We start from the raw sequence: 24,085 nt of genomic DNA on the forward strand, positions 1-24,085 counted from the left end.
CTGCAACGTGGCCATGGGGGGCCTCTAATCCCAGCCTGCCCTACAGAAGGAACCCAGAGGCCTGTACCATTTGCAGAGAGCTCGAAAGTATTCTCAGAAAGTCTTTCCTTTATATTTTAGGAAGACAGAGAGGGATGGTTAGTCCATCCTGGAAGGCCACCCTGAAATACCAATACAGGCTGCTTCCTACTGGGAGCTCCACAAGGCTCCCAGTAGGGTGAAAACCAGTATTCCCAAGGGAGCCACTTAGCCTATCCCAGAATTTGTCTGTAGCCAAGACGACAGGGCTCTCAGCAGTCCTCAAAACTCTCAAGCAAAGAACAGATGTGAAACCTTTGGATTTTAACCAAACAGACCAGACGTTGGCAGGGTAACGGCTTTCAAAAAAAAAAGCATTTCACAGAGAAAAAAAAATCACTTCTGTAAACTCAGATCCAGGAAAACGAAACTAAAAGCAGACTGCAGGCTTCCTCTCCCTACCAGTCTGTTTTCAACACACCCATTTCTGACACACCCTGCTGTTTCTAAGCCAGTTAGAGGGCAGACTGAGGTAAAAGCAGGAAATACATTCATAAAAACCATAAGAAACTTTTTTCTCTAACATCAGAGGAGGAAGAAAACACAGAATTGAGATATTTCCTGCACCAAAATACATGATTTTCCCCTTTTATGTAGAAGAAATTTGCAAGACAATTGGGTAAGTACAATATTATTGTTATTATTACAATCTATAGCAGCATTTTATTGAGTAGAAAAGAATCTACTTTTCAATTAGAAAATTGAAATATACCCCAAAACCAAAAATAATATTTTAAGCCTAGAAATTCTAGACTATTCATTGCTGTAACAGGAGTCTGCTTTTATATTAGTTGAAAAAATGAGTCACAACATTCCATAAAAAATGCAATTGTAAACTAAAGTCACTTTTATTGATGAAATCCCCCAAGGCACTAGCAGTATCTTCAGAAAAAAATACATAATGAAAATTTAAAGATGTACTTTACATCAATCAAAGATACCTTCCACCATCTACTCTAAGAAGTAGGCAACTGCCAGAAAATAAAACTCCAGCATAGTTTCTCAGGTATTCATGTCAGGTGATACATAGAGACAGACAGACAGACAGAGACAGAGGGACTGCTACAGGAAGTCCTTGAAATTAAGGCAGCTTTTTGTTCCTGCTCAGTATCACAGGTTTATGTCTGATTTCCTCCAAAGCAAGGAACAAGGCAATGCAAGATTACATTTCCAATAAAGACCTGACCTTCAACTCTCTTTAGAGAAGCTGACAAACCTTACAGTTAGTCAATATATGTGGGTTTGATCCTGTAACAAATTGTTTCATTTTTTGTATTAGTTGCTGAGCAACTCAGAACTGAATTTTCAGGCCACTTTTAGTAAAGTATATAGAATTGAAAAGAGTTATTGTAGGCACTAACTTTATTCCTGGCTTCATTTTCCCCTTCCTGTCATCCCCCTAATTAGCCTTCCCCCTGATTTCTTTACCGAAGGGTTTTTCATATATGTGTGATCCTGTATCATTTTCTGAATGATCTAAAAACCACTTTGGAACAAGGAGGGTATAAAGAAATCATCAATATATGAAATACCTCTGAACAGAGGTGTAAAGGGGGAAAACACAGATGTTAGATAAAAATCATGCCTCTTGTGTATATTCTCCCAGAATGGCATCTTCAACAATTTTTTTTAAAGTAAATTATTGAAAGGCACAGCTAAAGGCTTTAAAGGAAGCAGTGTGAAAGTGCAAACTGTTCAATCATCACTGAAAGATCCATAATCTGGTACAGACAATAGTCAAAAGTCATTCCTTTTTAATTTGCTCACATTCCCAACCAAACGTTCAGGCCCAGGTCCCCACCCACCTGGCTTTATGTTTTTATATGTATGTGGTATGCAGCTCAGGCGTAAATCAAATAATCCAACTAATTCACCACTCAGTGTCATAATCTGGTTTTTGAGGTATCACTGAGGAGGTAAGGGCTGAGTTTGCATAACTGTGACTGGAAGTCAGGGAGACCTCAGGAGAAGCGGCAAGAGATGTGGCATGAGGACTGCAGGTCTGAGGGCTCTGGAGCCTGAACACAGCCAGCGGCAGAATGATGGGGGCGCCCCTACTTCAGGTGTTACCACGATGAGGTGCAAGAGGAGTCAGTTGTACTTTGACAGGGTGGAGTAGATGTGGCTTAGCAGATGGAAACATAAAACTGACTCAGCAGAGTTACCAGAGGAAAGTGGAGTCAGGTTTTAGACAACTATGACACCAGTATGAATCAACAGTGGCGTATAAAACCAAACGCTAATCTGACAATCTGAGGCCACAATAATAAACCTCTAGTAAAATTTTCAGACTCCAATGCCCAGAATTGAATTAATCATTATTCTTGATTGGTAACATACATACCATCATCTCTTTCTATGCAAGTAACCTCTTTAGTTTTATTCATCTGTTTATCATGTATTTTGGAGGCATCCTTGGCTTTTTAAATGCAATACAATTTAAATGAAATGAACAAACCTTAAGGGTATGGCTCTATGAAATTTTTTTTAATTAAATTTATTGGAGTGACAATTGTTAGTAAATTTACATAGATTTCAGGTGTACAATTCTGTATTACATCGTCTATAAATCCCATCGTGTGATTTTTATGTGTTCATCAGTGTAACCCACTAACCAGATCAAGATAAAAAGTATCAATCTTAAAAATTAAACAATAAAGGTTATCAAGCACCAAATGAGTTTATTTGGGTAATGCAGATGAATTGCAATTCGGGACACGTGAACTATGGCAAACCCAAAGAGGTAAGTCTAAAGAGACAAAAGGGAGGTTATCTTTTGGGGGATTCTTGGAGGACATTGGGGAGGGAAAACAGAGCACGAGGTAGTGGCAGTTTCTTACTGGCAGTGAGCAAAAGGCAGTTGCTGTGGCTGAGACAAGCAGGGAAGAAATCTTCCTTCTTTCTAGTTATGTAAACTACAACAAGGGGTAGTGCATGAGAACTCTCTCTTCCTGGCTTCCCAACTCCATTTTGAATGAGGTTTCCTTTATTAATTTTCACAAAATATTTTTATCACACCCGAAGTTTTCCTGGTGTCACTTCCCAGAATGCATCTCCCTTTTCTAAAAGGTAACCACTCTTCTGACTTCTGCTACAATAGATTCATTTTGCTTGTTCTTGAACTTTATATAAATGGAATCCTACCATATGTTTTCTATTGTTACTAGCACATCTAACTTCATTAAAATTACCAAATAGTTTCCCAAGGTGACTGAAACAATTTATATTCCCACCAAAAATGCATGAGCGGTCTACTGACTCCACCACATCATCCACAGTTGGTACTGTCAGACTTTAATTTTAACCATTTTGCAAGCCATGCAGTATTATCTCGTAGTTTTACTTTGCATTTCCATGATAGTTAAAGATTTTGGATCACTTTCAGATTCCAATTGATCATTTCCACCCATGTGACTGTCAAAAGCCACACTGGTTTCTCTTCCCGCTAATAGGCCAAGTCTAGTCCTCAACCCAAGCCCAGAATCAGCAAATGCCTCAAAGCTTACCTACGAAGGGATCTTCCCTCTCTGGAATTTTAGTTCAACTAGTCTTTGTCATCAAGTCCATCTAAAACTCTGTGATAACTTCAAAAATATGTTTTGTAATTTATCTGACTTTTTTTAGTTGTTGAAGTGGGAGTATTGGTAGCCTGCTGTGATCTACTACATCACACCGGGAAGTGGGGCTCCTTCCATTTCTTCTTGAGTCGGTTTTTGTACGTACATTTTTCAAAGAATTTTGTCAGTTTCCTTCAGTCTTCAAATTTACAGCATCTGATAGAGTGTATTTTTGACATCTCTTTTATTTCTAGGTTACTCTTCCCACAGGTGTGTCAATTTTGTTACTCTTTTCAACAACTTTTGGATTTCTTTGATTCTCTCTGTTGTGACTTTGTTTTCCATTTCATAGATGTGGGGACAGAGCCCCAGAGAGCAGTTTCCAGGCTCTCAGTCTCATGTAGAAAGGTGCCGGCTCAGGTAGTAAATGGCCATCAACTATGATTGGATGGCCATCCGCTGTGGCTAGTTGGCCGTCAGCTGTAACCAGTGGGCCATTAGCCACTAACATAACTGCTGTGGTTACGCTAGCAGAAAATGGGGGCTAGCAAGAGAATGGTGGCTGAGTTGGCAAGCGCCGATTGCAGTTAGGATGGCGGGTTGTGGACAGTGTGGATCCAGCCTCCAGTGAGACTATAGTGCCGCCTACGAGAATATAGTGGTATGACTCCCCCATCTATGGCTCCGTGGGTGTTCCTTTTTGGCCTCACCATATTCTATGTTCTTATGTGGGGAGCGGGAGCAGAGACTCCGCAGGCCGCCCTGCGCGACAAATGGCACAGCGAGCAGGGTCCCCCGCATGACAAATGGCAAGGTCCTTGTACAATATGATAAAAAAGGGGACCTCATGGGATTGGACAGAGGCTATAGAACTAGACTTCGTTGCCACGAAACGGGCAGTGCAGCAGGCACAGGCTCTGCAAGTAGTGGACCCTGGCCGCCCAGTTGAACTTGATGTTCACCCAAGAGGGGTACGGATGGGGCCTCTGGCAATGGCAGGAGCAGCTCCAATTGCCAGTGGGATTTTGGTCCCAATTATGGAAAGGAGCGGAGGTCCGCTACTCCCTAATAAAGAAACAGCTGTGTATGCAGCCCTAGTGGCCACAGAAGCCATCACAGGAACGGCACGGGTGTTGGTTCGAACAACCTATCCTGTCCAGGGGTGGGTCCGTATGTGGACCCAGGAACCCAAAACGGGGGTGGCACAGACCACCACCCTTGCCAAGTGGGGTGCCTACTTGGAGCAACGTACACCCTTAGTTCAAGCCCTTTGAGCACAGAGCTATGGAGCTTGTAGCCCAGGCTGAGCCTAGCGCTCTGCCTAGAGGGGAGGACTTGAGCCCTCGCCCTACAAAGAAGGACAGTCCCCAGTACCCGAGGATGCCTGGTTTACCAATGGTTCTAGCCGAGGGGCTGCAGCTGTTTGGACGGCTATTGGTGTGCAGCCCCAAAACAGACACCATTTGGTTTGATACTGGGATAGGCCAGAGTAACCAATGGGCTGAATTACAGGCTGTGTGGATGGTATTCAGCCACAAGCCTGGGCCCCTAGTTATTTGTACTGACAGCTGGGCGGTGTTCTGGGGCCTAACATTATGGCTCCCTACATGGAAACACCAAAACTGGTTGGTAGGACACCGTCCACTGTGGGGTCAAGCCATGTGGCAGGACCTCTGGGACCTAGGGCAGAGAAAGGAGGTGATCCTAATGCATGTCACAGGTCACTCCCCCTTAGTGTCCCCAGGTAATGATGAAGCAGATGGCCTAGCATGGGTCCAATGGTTAGAACGGGCTCCTGCCACTGATGTGGCCCATTGCCTGCATAGGAAATTGCAGCACGCTGAAAGCCGAACCATGTGGTGGGTGAGCAGACGCTGGGTTCTGCCTTTGAAATGGCAGGAGATAGCAGATGCCTGCTATGACTGTGCCATCAGTGCCCAGGACAGCCCCCAAAGGCAGAGGCTCCCCTGGGAGACACAGCAGATTACGCAAGAGAGGGTGCCCCTCACTCGCTGGCAAGTGGATTACATTGGACCCCTGCCTAAGGCCCACAATGCGATATACGCATTTACAGCAGTGGACACTGCTACGGGGTTGATGTTTGCTTGGCCGTTCCCCGCTGAGGATCAGCGGCATACAGTGGTCGCTCTTACACAGCTGTGCGCCCTCTATAGGCGCCCCCAAGTCATTGAAAGTAACAGAGGTACCCATTTTACGGGGCAAGAAGTGCAGTGCTGGGCTGCCAGGATGGACGTGCAATGGTTGTTTCATGCTCCGTATAAGCCACAAGCAGCTGGCATGATTGAACGCTATAATGGCCTTTTGAAGCAAGGTCTCCGGGTGTCAAAATACCCTCCCATGATGCGTGACTGGGCCTCACGTCTATGGGACATCTTGAGAGTCCTGAATGAGAGGCCATGGAAGGGAGGGACTGCACCAGTAGAAGCTCTGCTCCATCAAACCGCCGCTCCCATTCAATTACAAGTTACCACCAGTGAGACTCTGTTAAAGCCAGGCTACGGCAGAAATGGAAACATTTTGCTGACAGCACCCACATGCTTGAAAGCTGGGGAACGACAACAATGGACTTGGCCCTGGCAGGTCAAAAGCCCCCACTGTCAATGGTTGGGCCTGATAGCCCCAGGGGGGGCTGGTTTAACTCATGATTTGCAAGTGATGCCAGGGGTGGTGGCTGAGTGGCCACCGCAAGTGACTGTAGTATACTGAGATCCCGATACCGGGATGATTTTGCGGGGAACCTATGTGTTCTCACTATGGCCTATTATGGGGTCCCCTGTTCTGTTACATGTTGAAACTATGCAAGGGATCCCAAGCACTGCCATAAAGGTCTGGTACCACAAACCGGGAAAGGTGCCAGTGGCAGCGACCCTCCTTTCCCAGGACAAAAAGCTAGCGTGTATCCTCCCAGATGGAAGGGATTTGCCATTATTGGTTCCTAAGACTACCGTTTCTTTTCGTCCGTAGGTGTCAATAGGCTAAAATGGCACAGGGAACCTCGTGGAAGATGCTTGTCATGTAGATTATGAGGCGAGAAACTGTAGGGGTGGAGTGTGGGGACAGAGCCCCAGAGAGCAGTTTCCAGGCTCTCGGCCTCATGTGGAGAAGTGCTGGCTAGGGTAGTAGATGGCCGTCAGCTGTGGCTGGTTGGCCGTCAGCTGTAACCGTTGAGACATTGGCCACTGATATAACTGCCGCGGCTACAGAGGGAAGCCGAGGAGAGGAGAGTGGAGGAGAGGGAAGGAAAGTTGAGGAGAGGGAAGGAAAGTTGAGGAGAGTCGGTCGGTTGGCAGCAAAGCGGACAGCAGGTCGCCCGTTGTGTAAACCCATCTTCCAGTGAGACCATAGTGGTGTGACTTCCCTACCTATGGTTCCGTGGGTGTTCCTTTTGGCCTCACCATGTCCTGCGTTCTTATGTGGGGAGCGGGAGCTGAGACACCGTATCACACCCCGTATGACAAATGGCGCAGCGAGCAGGGTCCCCCGCACGACAGATATGTACACAACTTTTTGAAATGCAAAACAAGTATGCTACACTTTCCACTAAAAAGGAGGAAAATATATACAGTTGTATGTATATTACATATATTGGTTTGTATATGGGTAAAATAGCTCTGAAAAGACAAATCAGAAATTGGTAAGATTGGTTGTATCTTGGGAAGGGACCTGGACAGATCAAGAACAGGGTTTGAAGAGAAACTTTTCACTAAATGTAATTTAGTGTTTTTTGAGTTTTGAACAATGTAAATACTAGTTTGCCATTTGTCATGCGGGGGACCCTGCTCACTGCGCCATTTGTCGCACAGGGCGGCCTGCAGAGTCTCTGGTCCCGCTCCTCACATAAGAACACAGGACATGGTGAGGCCAAAAAGGAACACGCACGGAGCCATCGGTAGAGGAGTCATACCACTATATTCTCGCTGGCGGCACTGTAGTCTCACTGGAGGCTGGATCCACACTGTCCACAACCTACCATCCTAACAGCAGTCCGCGCTTGCCAGCTCAGCCACCATCTTCTTGCTAGCCCCCATCTTTCTCTCTGCTAGCGTAGCGACGGCAGTTATATTAGTGGCCAATGGCTCACTGTTTACAGCTGACGGCCAACTAGCCACAGCTGACCGCCATCCAATCACAGTTGATGGCCATGTACTACCTGAGCCAGCACCTTTCTACATGAGGTCAAGAGCCTGGAAACTGCATTCCTGGCTCTGTCCCCACACTCCACCCCTACAGGGTCTCGCCTCACAATCTACGTGACAAGCATCTTCTGCGAGGGGCCCTATGCGAGGAGCCTGGAGGTGGATGCAGTATCCTGGACACAGCCAGGGCTCTCAGGGCACTGCCACTCTCTCTGGGCCTCTCAGGGTACCGTGCTGGAACAACAGCAGCTCACAGTCAAGGTGCTTACATATTCTCGATGGCGGCCAGTCAAGACACAAAAGCAAACATCCACCAGTCCCACTACATGGTGGTATGTTCCCAAACAGTCAAGCGGTCCATTAAATTAGGGATGGAAGGCAATTCCCCATAGTCCATAGTCATTCGCCAGGGCTGTCCTGGGGGTGAGGGACGACCTTGACCTCACCCTCATCTCCCAAGGAGGTCTCAGCAAGCGTTTCCTCCTGGGACAAGTCCCGCATTCGGGGTGAGTCAGCAAGAACTTCCCAGCCCACAGGGCCACAACAACCTTTGCTTTCTCTGGCCTCTGCTGGTTGGGGACCCGTCCACATCTTCCTACCCCTCCATGGGGGTCCAGCTCTCCGGCAGCGGCTCCTCCGGGTCTTCCTGTGACTGAGTGTTCATACGCACAAACTGTTCCACTGCACTTCGGAGAGTTTCGGCCAGCACCGTACCCTGCTCGCTGTGCCATTTGTCATGCGGGGTGTGATACGGGCTCTCATCTCCCGCTCCCCACATAACAATGCAGAATATGGCTAGGCCAGAAAGGAACACCCACGGAGCCATACATACCACTATGGTCTCACTGGAGGCTGGGTTTACACGTCGTACTACCTGCTGTCCTCTTTGCTACCAACCGACTGGCTCTCCTCCACTCTCCTCCACTCTCCTCCACTCTCCTCCACTCTCCTCCACTCTCCTCCACTCTCCTCTCCTCTCCTCCCCTCCCCTCCCCTCCCCTCCCCTCCCCTCCCCTCCCCTCCTCTTCCCTCTCCTCTCCTCCTCTCCTCGGCTTCCCTCCGTAGCCGCGGCAGTTATATCAGTGGCAAATGGCTCAACGGTTACAGCTGACAGCCAACCAGCCACAGCTGACAGCCATCTACTACCCGAGCCAGCACCTCTCCACATGAGGCCGAGCCTGGAAACTGCTCTCTGGGTCTCTGTCCCCACAATAGATTTCTGCTTTTATCTTTATTTTCCTCTTCCCTTACTTCCTTCTTTCCTTCCTTTCTTCCTTCCTTCTTTCCTTCCTTCCTTCCTTCCTTCCTTCCTTCCTTCCTTCCTTCCTTCCTTCCTTCCTTCCTTCCTTCTTTCCTTCCTACTACTTAATGCTGCTTTATTCTGTTGTTCTTTGAACTTATTAAATTGACATTTAGTTTATGCTTTTCAGTCATTCTTCTAGTTTTATAAAAGCATTTAAGGCTATAGTACATTCTCCAAGTATTGTTGACACTGTATCCTACAAGTTTTCAAATGTAGCATTTTTAAATAAAAATTGTATATATTTAAGGTATAGAACATAATGATTTAATACACATAAACATATAAAATGACTACTATGGTCAGGCTAATTAACATATCATTCCTCATATAGTTACCATTTATTTTTATGATGAGTATTCCTGAAACCTATTTTCTTAGCATATTTCCAGTGTTTGAGGCAGTATTGTTAAGTATAATCATTATGCTTATACGTTAGGTCTCTAGACATTCATACTACATAACTGCAAATCTGTAGAGTTTGACCAGTATCTGCTCATCCCTTCCCTCTCCAGCCCCTGATAGCCACTGTCCCATGAGTTTGACTTTTGGGGTTTTTTTTGTTTTTTAGAAACAAAAAAATACATATAAATGAGATCATGTAGTATTTGTCTTTCTCTTTCTGACTTATTTCACTTAGTATAATATCATTCAGTTCCATCCATGTTGTTACCAGTGGCAGGATTTCCTTCTTTCTCATGGCTGAATAATACTCCATTGTATATACTAGGTTGGTGCAAGAATAATTGCGGTTTTTGCAATTATTTGTAACCTTGTAAACCGCAATTACTTTTGCACCAACCTAATATATCACATCTTCTTTATCTGTTCTTTTTCTGACGGACACTTAGGTTGTTTCCATATCTTGCTATTGTGAAAATGCTACAACAAACATGGGAGTGCAGATAGCTCTTTGAAATACGGATTTCATTTCCTTCTGATATAGTCCCGTAAGTGGGATTGCTGGATCACATATAGTTCTATTTTTAATTTTGGGGGTAATCTCCATACTCTTTTCCATAACGGCTGTATAAATTTACGTTCCCACCAACAGCGTACGAGGGTTCCCTTTTCTCCATATCCTCACCAACACTTGTTATCTGTTGTCTTTTGTTATTATTATCATTATTATTATTCAGCCTGGTGCTGGGCGGGCCTAGGTCCTTGGAAGCCAGCCCGAGGCTGGGGCAGACTGGAAGCCTTAGGCCATAAGAGCCAGTCTGGAGTCTGAGTCCATGGGGCCCAGCCCAGCACTGGGGTAAGTAGAAAGTCTGGGTCTGCAGGAGCTGGCCTGGCAATGAGGTGCTGTGGGAGCCTGGATCTGCAGGAGCCTGCCTGGAGCCAGGGTCCTTAGGGACTGGCCTGGCACTGGGGTGGGCAGAGCCTGGGTCCGTGGGAGTCCACGGGGAGGCTGGGTCTGCAAGGGTTTTGCTATCAGGATAATACTAGATTCATAAAATGAATTGGAGAGTATTCTCTCTTTCACTATTTTTTCAGAAGACATTGTATAGAATCAGTGTTAATTCTTTAAATGTTTGGTAGCATGCTCCAGTGAATCTGTCTGGGCCTGGAGATGTGGGGGGAGATTTTTTTTTTTTAATTAAAAAATCCAGTTTTCTTTCAAGTTATGGGACTATTCAAATGATCTGTTTCTTACTGAGTGAGTTGTGGACATTTGTATTTTTTGAGGAATTGGTCCATTTCATTTGAGTTGTCAAATTTATGTGCATGAAGTTGTTCATCATACTCCCTTATTGTCCTTTTGATGTCTGAAAGGTTTAAAATTATACTCAGATCCACTGTTTCATTTCTGACTTTGGTAAATGTGTCTTCTCTTTTTTTATTCTTTTTCAGTCTTGCTAGAGGTTTGTGAATTTTACTGATTTTTTTCAAGGAATGAAATCTTTGTTTCATTGGCTTTCTCCAATATATTTCTCTTTTCTATTTAATTAATTTCTGCTCTTTATTATTTCCTTCCTTCTGCTTGCTTTTGGCATACTTTGCTTTTCTTTTTCAATGTTTTCTAGGTTTTTGAGGTAAGAGCTTAGATTACTGTTTTGAGACTTTTCTTCATTTCTAATATATGCACTTAAATACCACTTTTTGTTTCTGTTTGTTCTCTATTTTTAATTTCTCTATCTTATTTTCCTGATTTCCTGTGCATTAACAAAAACTTCTAACAATTCCATTTTTATCTAGTGTTTTGAGTGTATTACTTTTTCTACTGGTTGCTCTAAATGTTACATTATATACATATAATTTATAACAGTCTAATAGTGTTATTTTACTAGTTTGAGTGAAGTGTAGAAATCTCTCTTCCCATATATCCCATTATCCTATCCACTTATAATATACTTATTTTAAATATTTCTACTACATATATTTAGAACCATATCACACAGTACTTCAACAATCAAACATAATTTAGAAAAACCAAAGAGGAGAAAGTCTATCATATTTACCAATATTTTTGCCTATATTTTTTTCTTCCTAATATTCCAAGGTTCCTTCTCTGATCATTTCTTTTCTATTTAGAGAACTACTTTTAACCATTATTTTAGAGTAAGTCATGTAGGTTGCACCATTTTACATTTCAACAGTGCACAAGAATTTCCTTCCGATTTCTCCACATCCTCGCCAATACTTGTTATTTTCAGCGTGGTTTTTGTTTTTGTTTTTAGTAGTCAGCATAAGAGATGTGAAATGATGTATCATTGTAGTTTCAGTGTGAGTTTCTCTACTGATTAGTGATGTTAAGCATCTTTTCATATGTTTGTTGGTCATTTGTATGTCCTCTTTGGAGAAATGGCTATTCAAGTCTATTGCCCCTTTTTTTTTAATTCGGTTATTTGTTTTGTTGTAGAGTTGTAAGAGTTTTTACTATATTCTGGATATTATCATATCAGTGATATGATTTGTAAATATTTTCTTCCATTCCATAGCTTGCCTTTTAATTCTGTTAATTGTGTCCTCTGATGCACAGTTTTAAGTTTGATGTAGTCCCACAAAAAGGGCTTACTTTATTTATTTGTTCTTTCTTCCAAACTCTCCTTTTAACAAGTCCCGCAGTTTAGTATCAGAATTTCAGCCAATCCCCTGCTAATTATCTCCAAAATTTGTGACATATATTTTTTCCTTTTAAAAGATCACATGACATTGAGTATCATAAACATACTGAACATGTGGATCCCCTTTAATTTTTGAACTCTAGCCATGAGAGGATAATCGTCAGGTGCCGATGAGCAATTGTTGACAGCATGCTCCTCTAGCCACTCCTTTTGGTTCTTTTCCTGAAACTTGTTAAATTTTTTAGTTACAGTTGACATACAATATTATATTAGTTTCAGGTATACAACATAGTGATTAGACATTTATATAACTTATGAAATAATCACCCCGATAAGTTCCATACTCATCTGACACTACACAGAGTTACCACATTATTGACTATATTCCCTATGCTGTACTTTATATTCCTGGGACTATTTTTATAATTGGCAATTTGTACAATGTAATTCCCTCCCTTTTTGAACCTATCCTCCCAACCCCCCTCCTATCTGGCAACCATCAGTTTGCTCTTTTATCTATGTATAAGACTGTTTGTTTTGTTTGTTCCTTTATTTTGTTTTTTAGATTACACGTATAAGTGAAATCATATGGTATTTGTCTTTCTCTGTCTGATTCATTTCACTTAGCATAACACCCTCTAGGTCCATCCATGTTGTCACAAATGGCAAGATTTCATTCTTTTCACGACCGAGTAATATTCCATTATATATCTGTACCACATCTTCTTTATCCATTTGTCTATCAATGGACAATTAGGTTGCCTCCATATCTTGGCTATTGTAAATAATGCTGCAATAAATATAAGGGTGCATATGTCTTTTTGAATTAGTGTTTTTGGGTTTTTGTGGATAAATACCCAAAAGTGGAATTGCTTGATCATATGGTAGTTCTATTTTGAATTTTTTGAGGAACCTCCATATTGCTTTCCATAATGGCTGCACCAACTTATAATCACACTAACAGTACACCAGGGTTCCCTTTTCTCCACATCTTCGCCAAGACTTGTTGTTTGTTGACATTGATGATAGGGATTCTGACAGGAGTGAGGTCATATCTCATTGTGGTTTTAATTTGCATTTCTCTAATGATTAGTGACATTGAGCATCTTTTCATATATCTATTGGCCATCTGTATGTCCTCTTTGGAGAAATAGCTATTCAGGTCCTCTGCTCATTTTTTAATTGGATTATTTATTTTTTTAGTGTTAGGTTATATGAGTTCCTTATATTTTTTGGATATTAACCCCTTATCAGATGTATCATTAGCAAATATCTTCTCCCATTCAACAGGTTATCTTTTCATTTTGTTGATGGCTTCCTTCACTGTGCAAAAGCTCTAGTTTGAAGTACACCCATTGCTTTATTTTTCTTGTTTCCCTTGCCTGAGGAGACATAGCCAAAAAAATATTACTAAGAGCAATGTCAAAGAGTTTACTTCCTATGTTTTCTTCTAGGAGTTTTATGGTTTGGGGTCTTACATTTAAGTCTTTAACCCATTTTGAGCTTATTCTTGTATATAGTGTAAGAAAGTGATCCAGTTTCATTCTTTTGCATGTGTCTGTTCAGTTTTCCCAGCACCATTTATTAAGTAGTCTTTACCTCGTTGTATATTCTTGCCTTCTTTGTCATAGATTAATTGACTATGTAGGTGTGGATTTATTTCTGGGTTCTCTATTCTGTCCCATTGATCTATGTGTCTCTTTTTAAAGGTTATTTTGTCTGCTATAAGTATTGTTACTCCAGCTTTTTTTTTTTCATTTCAATTTGCACGAAATATCTTTTTTCATCCCTTTACTTTCAGTCTACGTGTGTCTTTTGATCTGAAGTGGGTGTCTTGTTGGCAGCATATGTATAGTTTTTGTTTTCTTATCCATTCAGTAACCCTATGTCTTTTAATTGGAGCATTTAATCCATTTACATTTAAGTAATTACTGATATGTAGTTACTGGCATTTTATTGTTCATATTTTTTACCTTTCTTTTTCTTCTTAAAGAAGTCCCTATAACATTTTTTGTAATACTGGTTCAACGGTGATGAATTCCTTTAGATTTTTCTTGTCTGGGAAGCTCTTTATGTCTCATTCAATTCTAAATGATAGCCTTCCTGGGTAGTTGCCGGTCCTTGCTTTTCATCACTTTGAATATTTCCTACCAATCCCTTCTGGTCTGCAAATTTCTGTTGAGATATCAGCTGACATTCTTATGGAGCTACCTTGTTGGTAAATAACTGCTTTTAAGATTCTCTATCTTTAACCTTTGGCATTTTAATTATATGTCCTGATATGGGCCTCTTAGGGTTTATCTTGTTTGGGACTCTCTGTGCTTCTTGGACTTGTATGTCTATTTCCCTCACCAGGCTAGCAAAGTTTCCTGTCATTATTTCTTCAAATAGGTTTTCAATTCCTTGCTATTTCTCCTCTTCTTCTGTCACCTCTATGATACAAATATTGGGAGGCTTGATGTTCCCCCAGAGGTCCCTTAAACAATCTTCATTTTTTTGAATTATTTTTTTTCTTTTTGTTCTGATTGGGTGTTTTCTGCTACATTTTCTTCCAAATTGCTGATTTGATCCTCTGCTTCATCTAATCTACTGTTGATTCCTTCTAATGTATTCTTCATTTCAGCTATTGTATTTTTCATTTCTGCCTGGTTCTTTTTTATGTTTCTTATCTCTTTGTTGAAGTTCTCACTGACACCATATTCTCTTTGCCTAAGTTCATTGAGCATCCTTATAACCAGTGTTTTGAACTCTGTATCTAGTGGATTGCTTGTTTCCATTTTTCACACTTATTTTTCGAGGGTTTTATCCTGTTTTTTAATTTGGGAAATGTTCCTTTTTCTCCTCATTTTGGCTGCCTCCCTGTGTTTGTTTCTATGTGTTAGGTAGTTCTCGGTCTTGACAGAGTGGCCTTATGTAGTAGATGTCCTGTGGAATCCAGTAGTAGTCTCCCTGGTCACCTGAGCCGGGTGCTCCAAGGGTGTCCCTTGTGTGGGTTGTGTATCCTCTTGTAGTTGAGCCTTGACTGCTGTTGTGGTGTCAGTGAGAGGGACTGACCCTCAGGCTCACTGGCTGACGAATGGTCATGACAACAGCAGACAAACTGTTGTGCAAGGTCTGACCCCACGCATCAGGATTCACTTTAGTAGGGCACTGGTGTGTGCCAGATCCACCCTTTGAATGTGTTGTTTGTGGAGCTAGTTGGGTGGTGCTCTGGTGTGGTCTAAAGCCTGCCACCTGGTATATTGGTTCTGCAGCCTCCTGGGAGGGGATTCTGGTGCAGGCCAAAGTCAGCTACTGCCTGTGCCCAGTCCTGGGCCACCTAATAGGAGCTATAAAGTGATCTGCATGTGGTTACCACCTGTTCTTGGCTTAGAGGAACCTGGGAGAGGCTCAGCTGTGAACTGAGGCCACTGCTACTAGTGCAGGGCTTGGAGCCTCTTAGCAAGAAGTATGGGGCACACCAACACCTGATGCTGCTTGTTTGGGGTTTGTGAATCTTTGAGAGATTTTAGGAAAGTCTGCAGGGTGAGCTGAGTGGACTTGCCGCTGAAAAAGATTCTGGCTGGTCATGAGTTGGGTGGGATTTGGGTCTCAGACCACCAGTGCAGGGTTATGGTGTTAGCCATGTTGATGGAGCATTCAGATTTGGCACCTACCTGTGCCTGCAGGCTGGGTGGGCGAAGGGCTTCACAAAGAAACAGTGTTGCCTGCCAGCACTTCAAAAAGAGGCTTAAAGATTGGTACACCTAAAGCAATTTTACCCCCTCCACTCTTTTTTCTCTTCCCAGATCCCTTTAAATTTGAGCTTCTTAATTTCTGTAGGCCAAATTACTGAAATTAAATCTAATTCACTTTTTCAGAAGGCATTAAATCTTCTAGGTTTCTCATTGCCATAGTGTTGTAACAGAGTAAAATTTCCATCAATTTTGCATATCCTTGCCTATTTTGTATTAACATAGCTGTAAGATGTATATTTTTATTCAATTTCTATGCATATAGAAGTTACTAACAAGAACAGCAAAATAATAGCTTTAACCTTGAACCATTGCTCTGGCTTCTTTGTGTTTGGAAGGGGAGGTAAATCCTAATCCTGAATTTGTGTCTACCACTGGGAGGTAACATTTACATATATTATTTTATGGAAGTGGGTCTACATAATCTATGTGCTATAATTCCTCAGGCATATCTCCTCTGTTAATTTCATTTGTCCCATGATAGAGTCATTGGAATGGCTCACATTTTAAAGACATTTTTGAATTGTACTTAAAACTGACTATCATTATTTGGATTTTGTTTTTTCTAACCATTGCTATATTTCTGTAACCCAGATTGCCATTAATTTACCAGAGAGTACTCTGCCAATTTGCAGACCAAATAATAATGCCATTTTTTTAACTGCCCAAGAATAAGCTATTACTAATTATTATATGAAAAATTACTTTAATATAATAGTAGCCTCCAAGTTCACTACCTAGCACGCTGTCCAAGAAGTCATGGAACAGAACTGTTCACACATTAAATTAAGATGTTTAAGGCACATGCCTTATTAAATCAACAAAAATGCACAACAAAAAATGGGGAAAGAGATGAGTAACACACTCTGAAGTCTGTCCATGGAGAATCAACTGATAAAAGATGCCCTGAGTCAACGGCATACACATGCTCTAATCAGAGATGCAGAGTTACACATATGTCTGACCACAGCTATAGCTCATCAATTAGCCTGAGAAGCTGTACTGGATTTTATTTACGTTTCTTAAGTAGAGGATACAAAGGATCAGAATGGTGTCACTAATGAGTGACCCAATTAAGACCTCAACGATATCAAGTGCTTCAAGTGTCTCATGAATATTTAATACCTATTTAGCCCTCCTATTCCATTCTCATGTGTAACACTCATCTGCTCTGTTTACTTTATCTACACCTATCATAAAATGTTTCACAAGCTACTTGCTTCTATACTTAGATTCATATATTCTCCTTATTTCATACATCTTTCTGTATTTAGTTTCATAAGTTTCATATATCCTTTGTTTCTGTTATTTTCTATAACAACATTGAATATGATAAAATAATATAGCTAACAGACATTACAGCATACAACCATTAGTGAGGAAACTTTTAAAACTGTGTAAGACATACATAGTACCTATTGAAAAATTGAGTATTTAAAATTTACTTATAAAAATACTAAATTGTTTTTCTTTTTCTGTATACAGGTATCAGAATGGCGGTGCAACCGAACCTGCCAAAAAACACAGATGACTGGACGAAAGAGGATGTAAATCGGTGGTTAGAAAGTCATGAAATTGACCAAAAGCACAGGGAAATCTTGACTGCACAAGATGTAACTGGAAAAATCTTGAAGTTGTTAACTAAAAGTCACCTCGTTGATATGGGCATAACACATGGACCAGCTATCCAAATAGAACATCTATTCAAAGAATTGCAGAAAACATCCTCTGAAGATCCTGTTCAGGCATGTAAGAGGAAAAAAGACAGTAAAAATGTTCCTAAAACCCTAACTTCGATGCAAGAGGAAAATGAAGAAGCTTCACAGCAAAAACAAAAGAATAAACGGGAATCAGATATGGCTAACGCCTCTACCATGAGTACAGTTACTAAAGATTCTAAGTCACTAAAAAATGAGTCCATGGAAGATGAAATAGATGATGCAAAAGAAAAGCAGCCAGCCACAGAACTGACATGTGTACCATACCCTTTTGATGAATTCAGTGATCCATATCGTTACAAACTGAATTTTTGTCTACAGCCTGAAACAGGACCACTCAATCTCATCGATCCAATACATGAATTCAAAGCCTTCACAAATACAAAAACAGAAGAGGATGCTAAGATGAAATTTAGCAATGAAGTTTTCCGATTTGCCTCAGCTTGTATGAATTCACGGACCAATGGCACCATTCATCTTGGAGTCAAAGACAAACCCCATGGAAAAATTGTTGGTGTGGAACTCACCCATGTCACCAAGGAAGCCCTCATCAATCACTTCAATGAGATGATCCACAAGTATTTTGAAGACCATCAGGTCCAGAAAGCAAAAAAATGCATTCGGGAGCCAAGATTTGTAGAAGTTTTATTTCCAAACAGTATTCCATCTGACAGATTTGTTATTGAAGTGGATGTCATTCCAAAATACTCTGAATGTGAAGATGATTATTTCCAGATTAAAATGCAAAATTACAACAAAAAATGGGAACAAGGATCAAAATTCTCAGTCTTTGTGCGGGATGGAGCCAGTTCTACAGACATCAGGAAAAAAAGTGCAGATTTCAAAGAATTTAAATTAAATTTAAAAACACTTGCACTGTCTAGAAAAGAAGCAGAAGAAAAATGCAGAGTGAAAACAAAGAAAAAAGAGAGAGAGGGACCAAAACTTATTAAATTGTTGACAGGAAATCAGGATTTGTTAGATAATTCATACTATGAATGGTACATTCTTGTAACAAATAAATGTCACCCAAATCAAATAAAACATTTAGATTTCCTAAAGGAAATTAAATGGTTTGCTGTGTTGGAGTTTGATCCTGAATCAGTGAGCAAGGGGGTAGTCAATGTTTACAAAGAAAGCCGAGTAGCAAACCTTCACTTGCCAAGTCAGTATCTGGACGGGACAACCACAACAAATGAGAAGATTTCTAGTCTGAATCTTTATCAACAACCCAGCTGGATTTTCTGCAATGGCAGGTTAGACCTCGGCAGTGAAAAATATAAACCCTTAGATCCAAGTTCCTGGCAAAGAGAAAAAGCATCTGAAGTCAGGAAATTGATTTCATTTCTTACACATGAAGACATAATGCCAAGAGGGAAGTTTTTAGTGGTATTTCTATTACTTTCCTCCGTGGACGACCCAAGAGACCCCCTCATCGAGACCTTCTGTGCTTTCTATCAAGATCTCAAAGGAATGGAAAATATATTATGCATTTGTGTTAACTCACGCATATGTCAGGGATGGAAAGATCTACTTGAAGCAAGATTAACAAAACAGCAAGATGAATTATCAGGCCAATGTATTTCTGCTTTAAGTCTTGAAGAGATAAATGGTACCATTCTTAAAGTAAAATCTGTGACTAAATCTTTAAAGAGATTTTTGCCATCTATTTGTTCATCTACTGTCCTTCTGAAAAGGGAAGAAGATACTATGACTGCTCTGGAAATTCTTTGTGAAAATGAATGTGAAGGTACACTCTTAGAGAAGGACAAAGATAAATTTCGTGAATTCATAGCATCCAAAGAGGAAGACTTCTATCGAGGTGGTAAAGTATCCTGGTGGAACTTCTACTTTTCTTCTGAAAACTATTCTTCGCCTTTTGTCAAAAGGGAAAAATATGAAAGTCTTGAAGCAATGATTCAAAACTGGGGAGATTCTTGTAAGCCAACATGTGTCAAAATTTTTCATCTGTATCATCATCCAGGCTGTGGTGGGACTACCTTGGCTATGCATGTTCTCTGGGAACTAAGGAAGAAATTCAGATGTGCTGTGCTGAAAAATAAGACAACGGATTTTTCTGACATTGGAAAACAAGTGACTGATTTAATCACCTATGGGACAACAAACCATCAGGAATATTTACCTGTACTGCTTCTTGTTGATGATTTTGAAGAACAAGATAATGTCTATCTTCTGCAGGCCTCTATTCAAACAGCTGTAGCTAATAAATACATTCGATATGAGAAACCGTTAGTGATCATCCTAAATTGTGTAAGATCACAGAATCCTGAAAAATGTGCAAAGACCTCAGACAGTGTCGCCCTAATACAACAACTATCTGACAAAGACCAGAGAGCTTTTGAGCTTAAACTGAAAGAAATTGAAGAGCAACATAAAAACTTTAAAGATTTTTATTCTTTCATGATCATGAAAACCAATTTTGATAAAAAATACATAGAAAATGTGGTCAGAAATATCCTGAAAGGACAAAATATTTCCACCAAGGAAGCAAAGCTCTTTTCTTTTCTGGCTCTTCTTAATTCATATGTACCTGACACCACCATTTCACTATCACAGTGCGAAAATTTCTTAGGAATCGCAAATAAGAAGGCTTTCTGGGGAACAGAAAGATTTGAAGACAAGATGGGCACCTACTCTACAATTCTGATAAAAACAGAGGTGGTGGAATGCGGAAACTACAAGGGAGTGCGCATCATTCACCGCCTGATTGCTATGCGCTCCCTGGAAGAATTGAAGAGAAGCTATAATTTGGATAAAAGTCAAATTATGCTGGATATGCTCAAAGAAAATTTGTTCTATGATAGTGGTATGGGAAGAAGCAAATTTGTCCAAGATATGCAGACACTGCTGCTCACAAGGCAGCGCAATGAACATGAAGGTGAAACAGGAACTTGGTTTTCCCCATTCATTGAAGCATTACATAAAGATGAAGGGAACCTGGCAGTTGAAACAGTATTGCTTGAAGGTATTCATCGGTTCAACTCAAATGCATTCATTTGCCAAGCCTTAGCAAGACATTTCTACATTAAAAAGAAGGACTTTGCCAGTGCCCTATCTTGGGCAAATAAAGCAAAAAAGATAGAACCTAGCAATTCTTACATCTCAGATACACTGGGTCAAGTCTACAAAAGTAAAATAAGATGGTGGCTAGAGGGTAATGGAAGAAACAGGAACATTTCAGTTGATGATTTAACTGATCTTTTGGATTTAGCAGTACATGCCTCAAATGCGTTCAAAGAATCTCAACAGCAAAGTGAAGATAGGGAGGATGAAGCGACAGAAAGGTTTTATCAGAAATCAAAAAGGCGGTATGATACTTACAATATTGCTGGTTATCAAGGGGAGATAGAAGTTGGGTTCTACACGATCCAGATTCTCCAGCTCATTCCTTTTTTTGACAATCAAAATGAACTATCTAAAAGAGATATGATTAATTTTATATCAGGAACTAGTGATATTCCTGGGGATTCAAATAATGAATTTAAATTGGCCCTCAAAAACTTTATTCCTTATTTAACTAATTTGCAATTTTCTTTGAAAAAGTGCTTTGATTTTTTTGATGATTATTTTGTTCTTCTAAAACCCAGGAACAACATTAAGCAAAATGAAGAGTCCAAAACTCGGAGAAAGGTGGCTGTATATTTTAAGAAGTATGCAGATATATTTGGTCCCTTAGAGGAATCACAAAACAGAGATCTCAGATCAAAGCTTAGCTTGCCACTTCAAGCAGAGCTGTATAGGAGAAGCTTAGCAGTTTTAAAAGCAGACAAGTTTTCTGGGCTCTTGGAATATCTTATCAAAAGTCAAGAAGATGCTGTTAGCACCATGGAAGATATAGTGAGCAAATATACTTTTCTCTTTGAACAATGCACTGTCAGAATCCAGACAAAGGACAAACAAAATTTCATCTTGGCTAACATGGTTCTCTACTGTATTAAACCTACGTCCAAAATAGTAAAGCCAATTAAAAAACTGAAAGATCAGCTTCGAGAAGTCTTACAACAAGTGGGACTGACTTATCGATTTTCAGAACCTTATTTCCTAGCTTCCCTCTTATTCTGGCCAGAAAACCAACAACTAAATCAAGATTCTAAACAAATGGAAAAGTATGCTCAGTCACTGCAAACTTCTTTCAGGGGGCAATATAAACATATGTATCGTACAAAGCAGCCAATTGCATATTTCTTTCTCGGGAAAGGTAACAATATGAACAGACTTGTTCACAAAGGGAAAATTGATCAATGCTTCAAAAAGACACCTGACATTAATTCCTTGTGGCAGAGTGGAGAGGTATGGAAAGAAGAAAAAGTCAAAGAACTTTTGCTTCGTTTAAAGGGACGAGCTGAAAATAATTGTTTATACGTAGAATATGGAATCAATGAAAAAATCACAATCCCCATCACACCTGCTTTCTTTGGTCAACTAAGAAGTGGCAGAAGCATAGAAAAGGTGTCTTTTTACCTGGGATTTTCTATTGGAGGCCCACTTGCTTATGACATTGAAGTGATTTAGGAGCTTGATCTTTTCCCTCTAGGTGGTCTCAGTACCACCTAAATTTTTTTAGACCCAAGACCTATACTTTAAATTTCCTCTTAAGTATGTTATGAGCCCTACACAGATTGTGGTGAAAAAGAATGGAGTGAGAAATGTGGAAAGTATCAAATATCTTCCTTGGTTTGGATAACACCATGAAGCACAAGATACCACCAAAAAGGAGCTTGGATGGAATTAGGAGAGGTGAATGTATTAATAGTCAGTCAGCCACACAAAACGCTACCAGTTCCCCCATTACCCAACCAAGACATGAATTAAGGAATATTGTCTCCTTTCTTCTCAATTTAAAACATTTTTCAGAACAGGAAAAGAAAAAATATTTATGATACCAAGACATTACGATATCTGGGAAACCATTTCACAAAAAAAGCCAAATCCTCTCAGGTGGAGGAGCAACATTTATTCTTACCAAGCAGATCAGAAATGTACCATGTGCTTGGCACTCAAAGATATTTCAAAGCAGGACCAACTAATTCTCTGAAGATCATACCCCCAGAAGTCACCAGATCTTACCAAAGCAGGCTAGAGAATTAATAGACTGCCTCTTCACACTGTAGGAGGCAGTTGAGCAAAAGTGAAACTTGTGTCTACAGCTAATGAGCATACAGACCTACAAAAAAAAAAAAAAATACACCGAAACTCCAAAGCTAATGAATGATAAGGACTCTTGTGAAAAAAGACTAATTTGTCCGCCATCCAGAGGATCCCAACTTACTGGAAAGATATACATATAACCTACATGTTGAACAAGCACAACGAGTGAGATGTAATCAAAATGTTATTTTCCGCTAATAACATTATGAACATGGACAGTCACCAATGGTTGCCAAAACTGATATAAAGCTGATTAAGACTTTATACCAGATGAATCAGACTTTCCTAAATCCTGATCAATATTAACACTGCAGAGAGAACCAGATGTTACAGGCCTTGAGGTAGTGTCAGAGTGCACATGTCACCCATGAGATGGTCTTGCCAAATAATTGAACCTGCATCTGATCAAGCCTCTGGATCTTTCTCTAAAATGAAAGGACATACAGATGTTGGATATGCTTCAAAGTAATTCCATGTATGGGGCATGGGGATGGTGAAAGAAAGGAGATAAGCAGTACCGCTGCAATAAGATGAGACCTGAGTTAACAATTGCTGGTGTGATGCATACATGGGAGTTCATTATACTCTTCTCTTCTTTGAACTTTCTTTTGGAATTTTCTGCTTTTGGAATTTTCTGTTATTATGCTTTTGGAATTTTCTGCTTTTGGAATTTTCTGTTATTAAAAAAAAGAAAAAAACAGAAACAGACTCATAGGTAACAGAGGACAAACTGATGGTTGCCAGAGAGGCGAGGGGTGGGAAAGCTGGGTTAAAAAGGTGAAAGGATTAAAAAATATAAATTTCCTTGAGAGAAATCCAGCCTGTGAGAGAAATCCAGCCTGTCTTTTAAACAAAGTTTTATTGGAACACAACCACACTCATTTGTCTATAAAATAGAAACAGGGATGGAAAGTACAGCATAGAGAATATAGTTAATAATGTTACAACAACTATGTATAGTGCAAAGACGATATTAGACTAATGGGGGGTTCATTGCATAATAAATTATTTAAGTGTCAAACCACCATGCTGTACACCTGAAACTTATATTAAATGTCAACTGTAACTGAAAAAAAAAGAAAATATATTTCTGTTATAAAAAGTTTCTAAAACAAAAAAAGCAATTTGTTTTTGTCTTCACAATTCCATTCAAATTTTTTCACTAGGGGAGGTTTTTCCCTCGCTCCTACATGAAATTTCAGCTCCATATTATCAGTTCATTCTTGATTAAAAAAAGAAAAAGAAAAACTCCTCTCATCAAACACAGTCTCAATTCAGAAAATGAGAATGTCCCATCACATTTT

At 40.4% G+C, this 24,085-nt stretch overlaps 1 protein-coding gene across 1 annotated transcript; it reads left to right on the top strand.

Annotated features, from left to right (window-relative positions):
- The first annotated feature begins 599 nt into the window (after window positions 1–599).
- On the top strand, window positions 600–23,872 carry SAMD9 (sterile alpha motif domain containing 9). The gene is made up of 2 exons (XM_081080335.1): window positions 600–697; window positions 17,380–23,872. The coding sequence occupies exon 2, from the start codon at window positions 17,388–17,390 to the stop codon at window positions 22,143–22,145; it is 4,758 nt and encodes a 1,585-aa protein (XP_080936461.1). The 5' UTR covers window positions 600–697; window positions 17,380–17,387; the 3' UTR covers window positions 22,146–23,872.
- The last annotated feature ends 213 nt before the right edge of the window (window positions 23,873–24,085 follow it).

Source organism: Rhinolophus hipposideros, assembly GCF_964194185.1.
Source record: "Rhinolophus hipposideros genome assembly, chromosome: 18".
NCBI lineage: Eukaryota > Metazoa > Chordata > Mammalia > Chiroptera > Rhinolophidae > Rhinolophus > Rhinolophus hipposideros.

Excerpts from the sequence above, each read along its gene's own strand:
- SAMD9 (XM_081080335.1), top strand. The coding sequence starts at position 17,388 with ATGGCGGTGCAACCGAACCTGCCAAAAAACACAGATGACTGGACGAAA.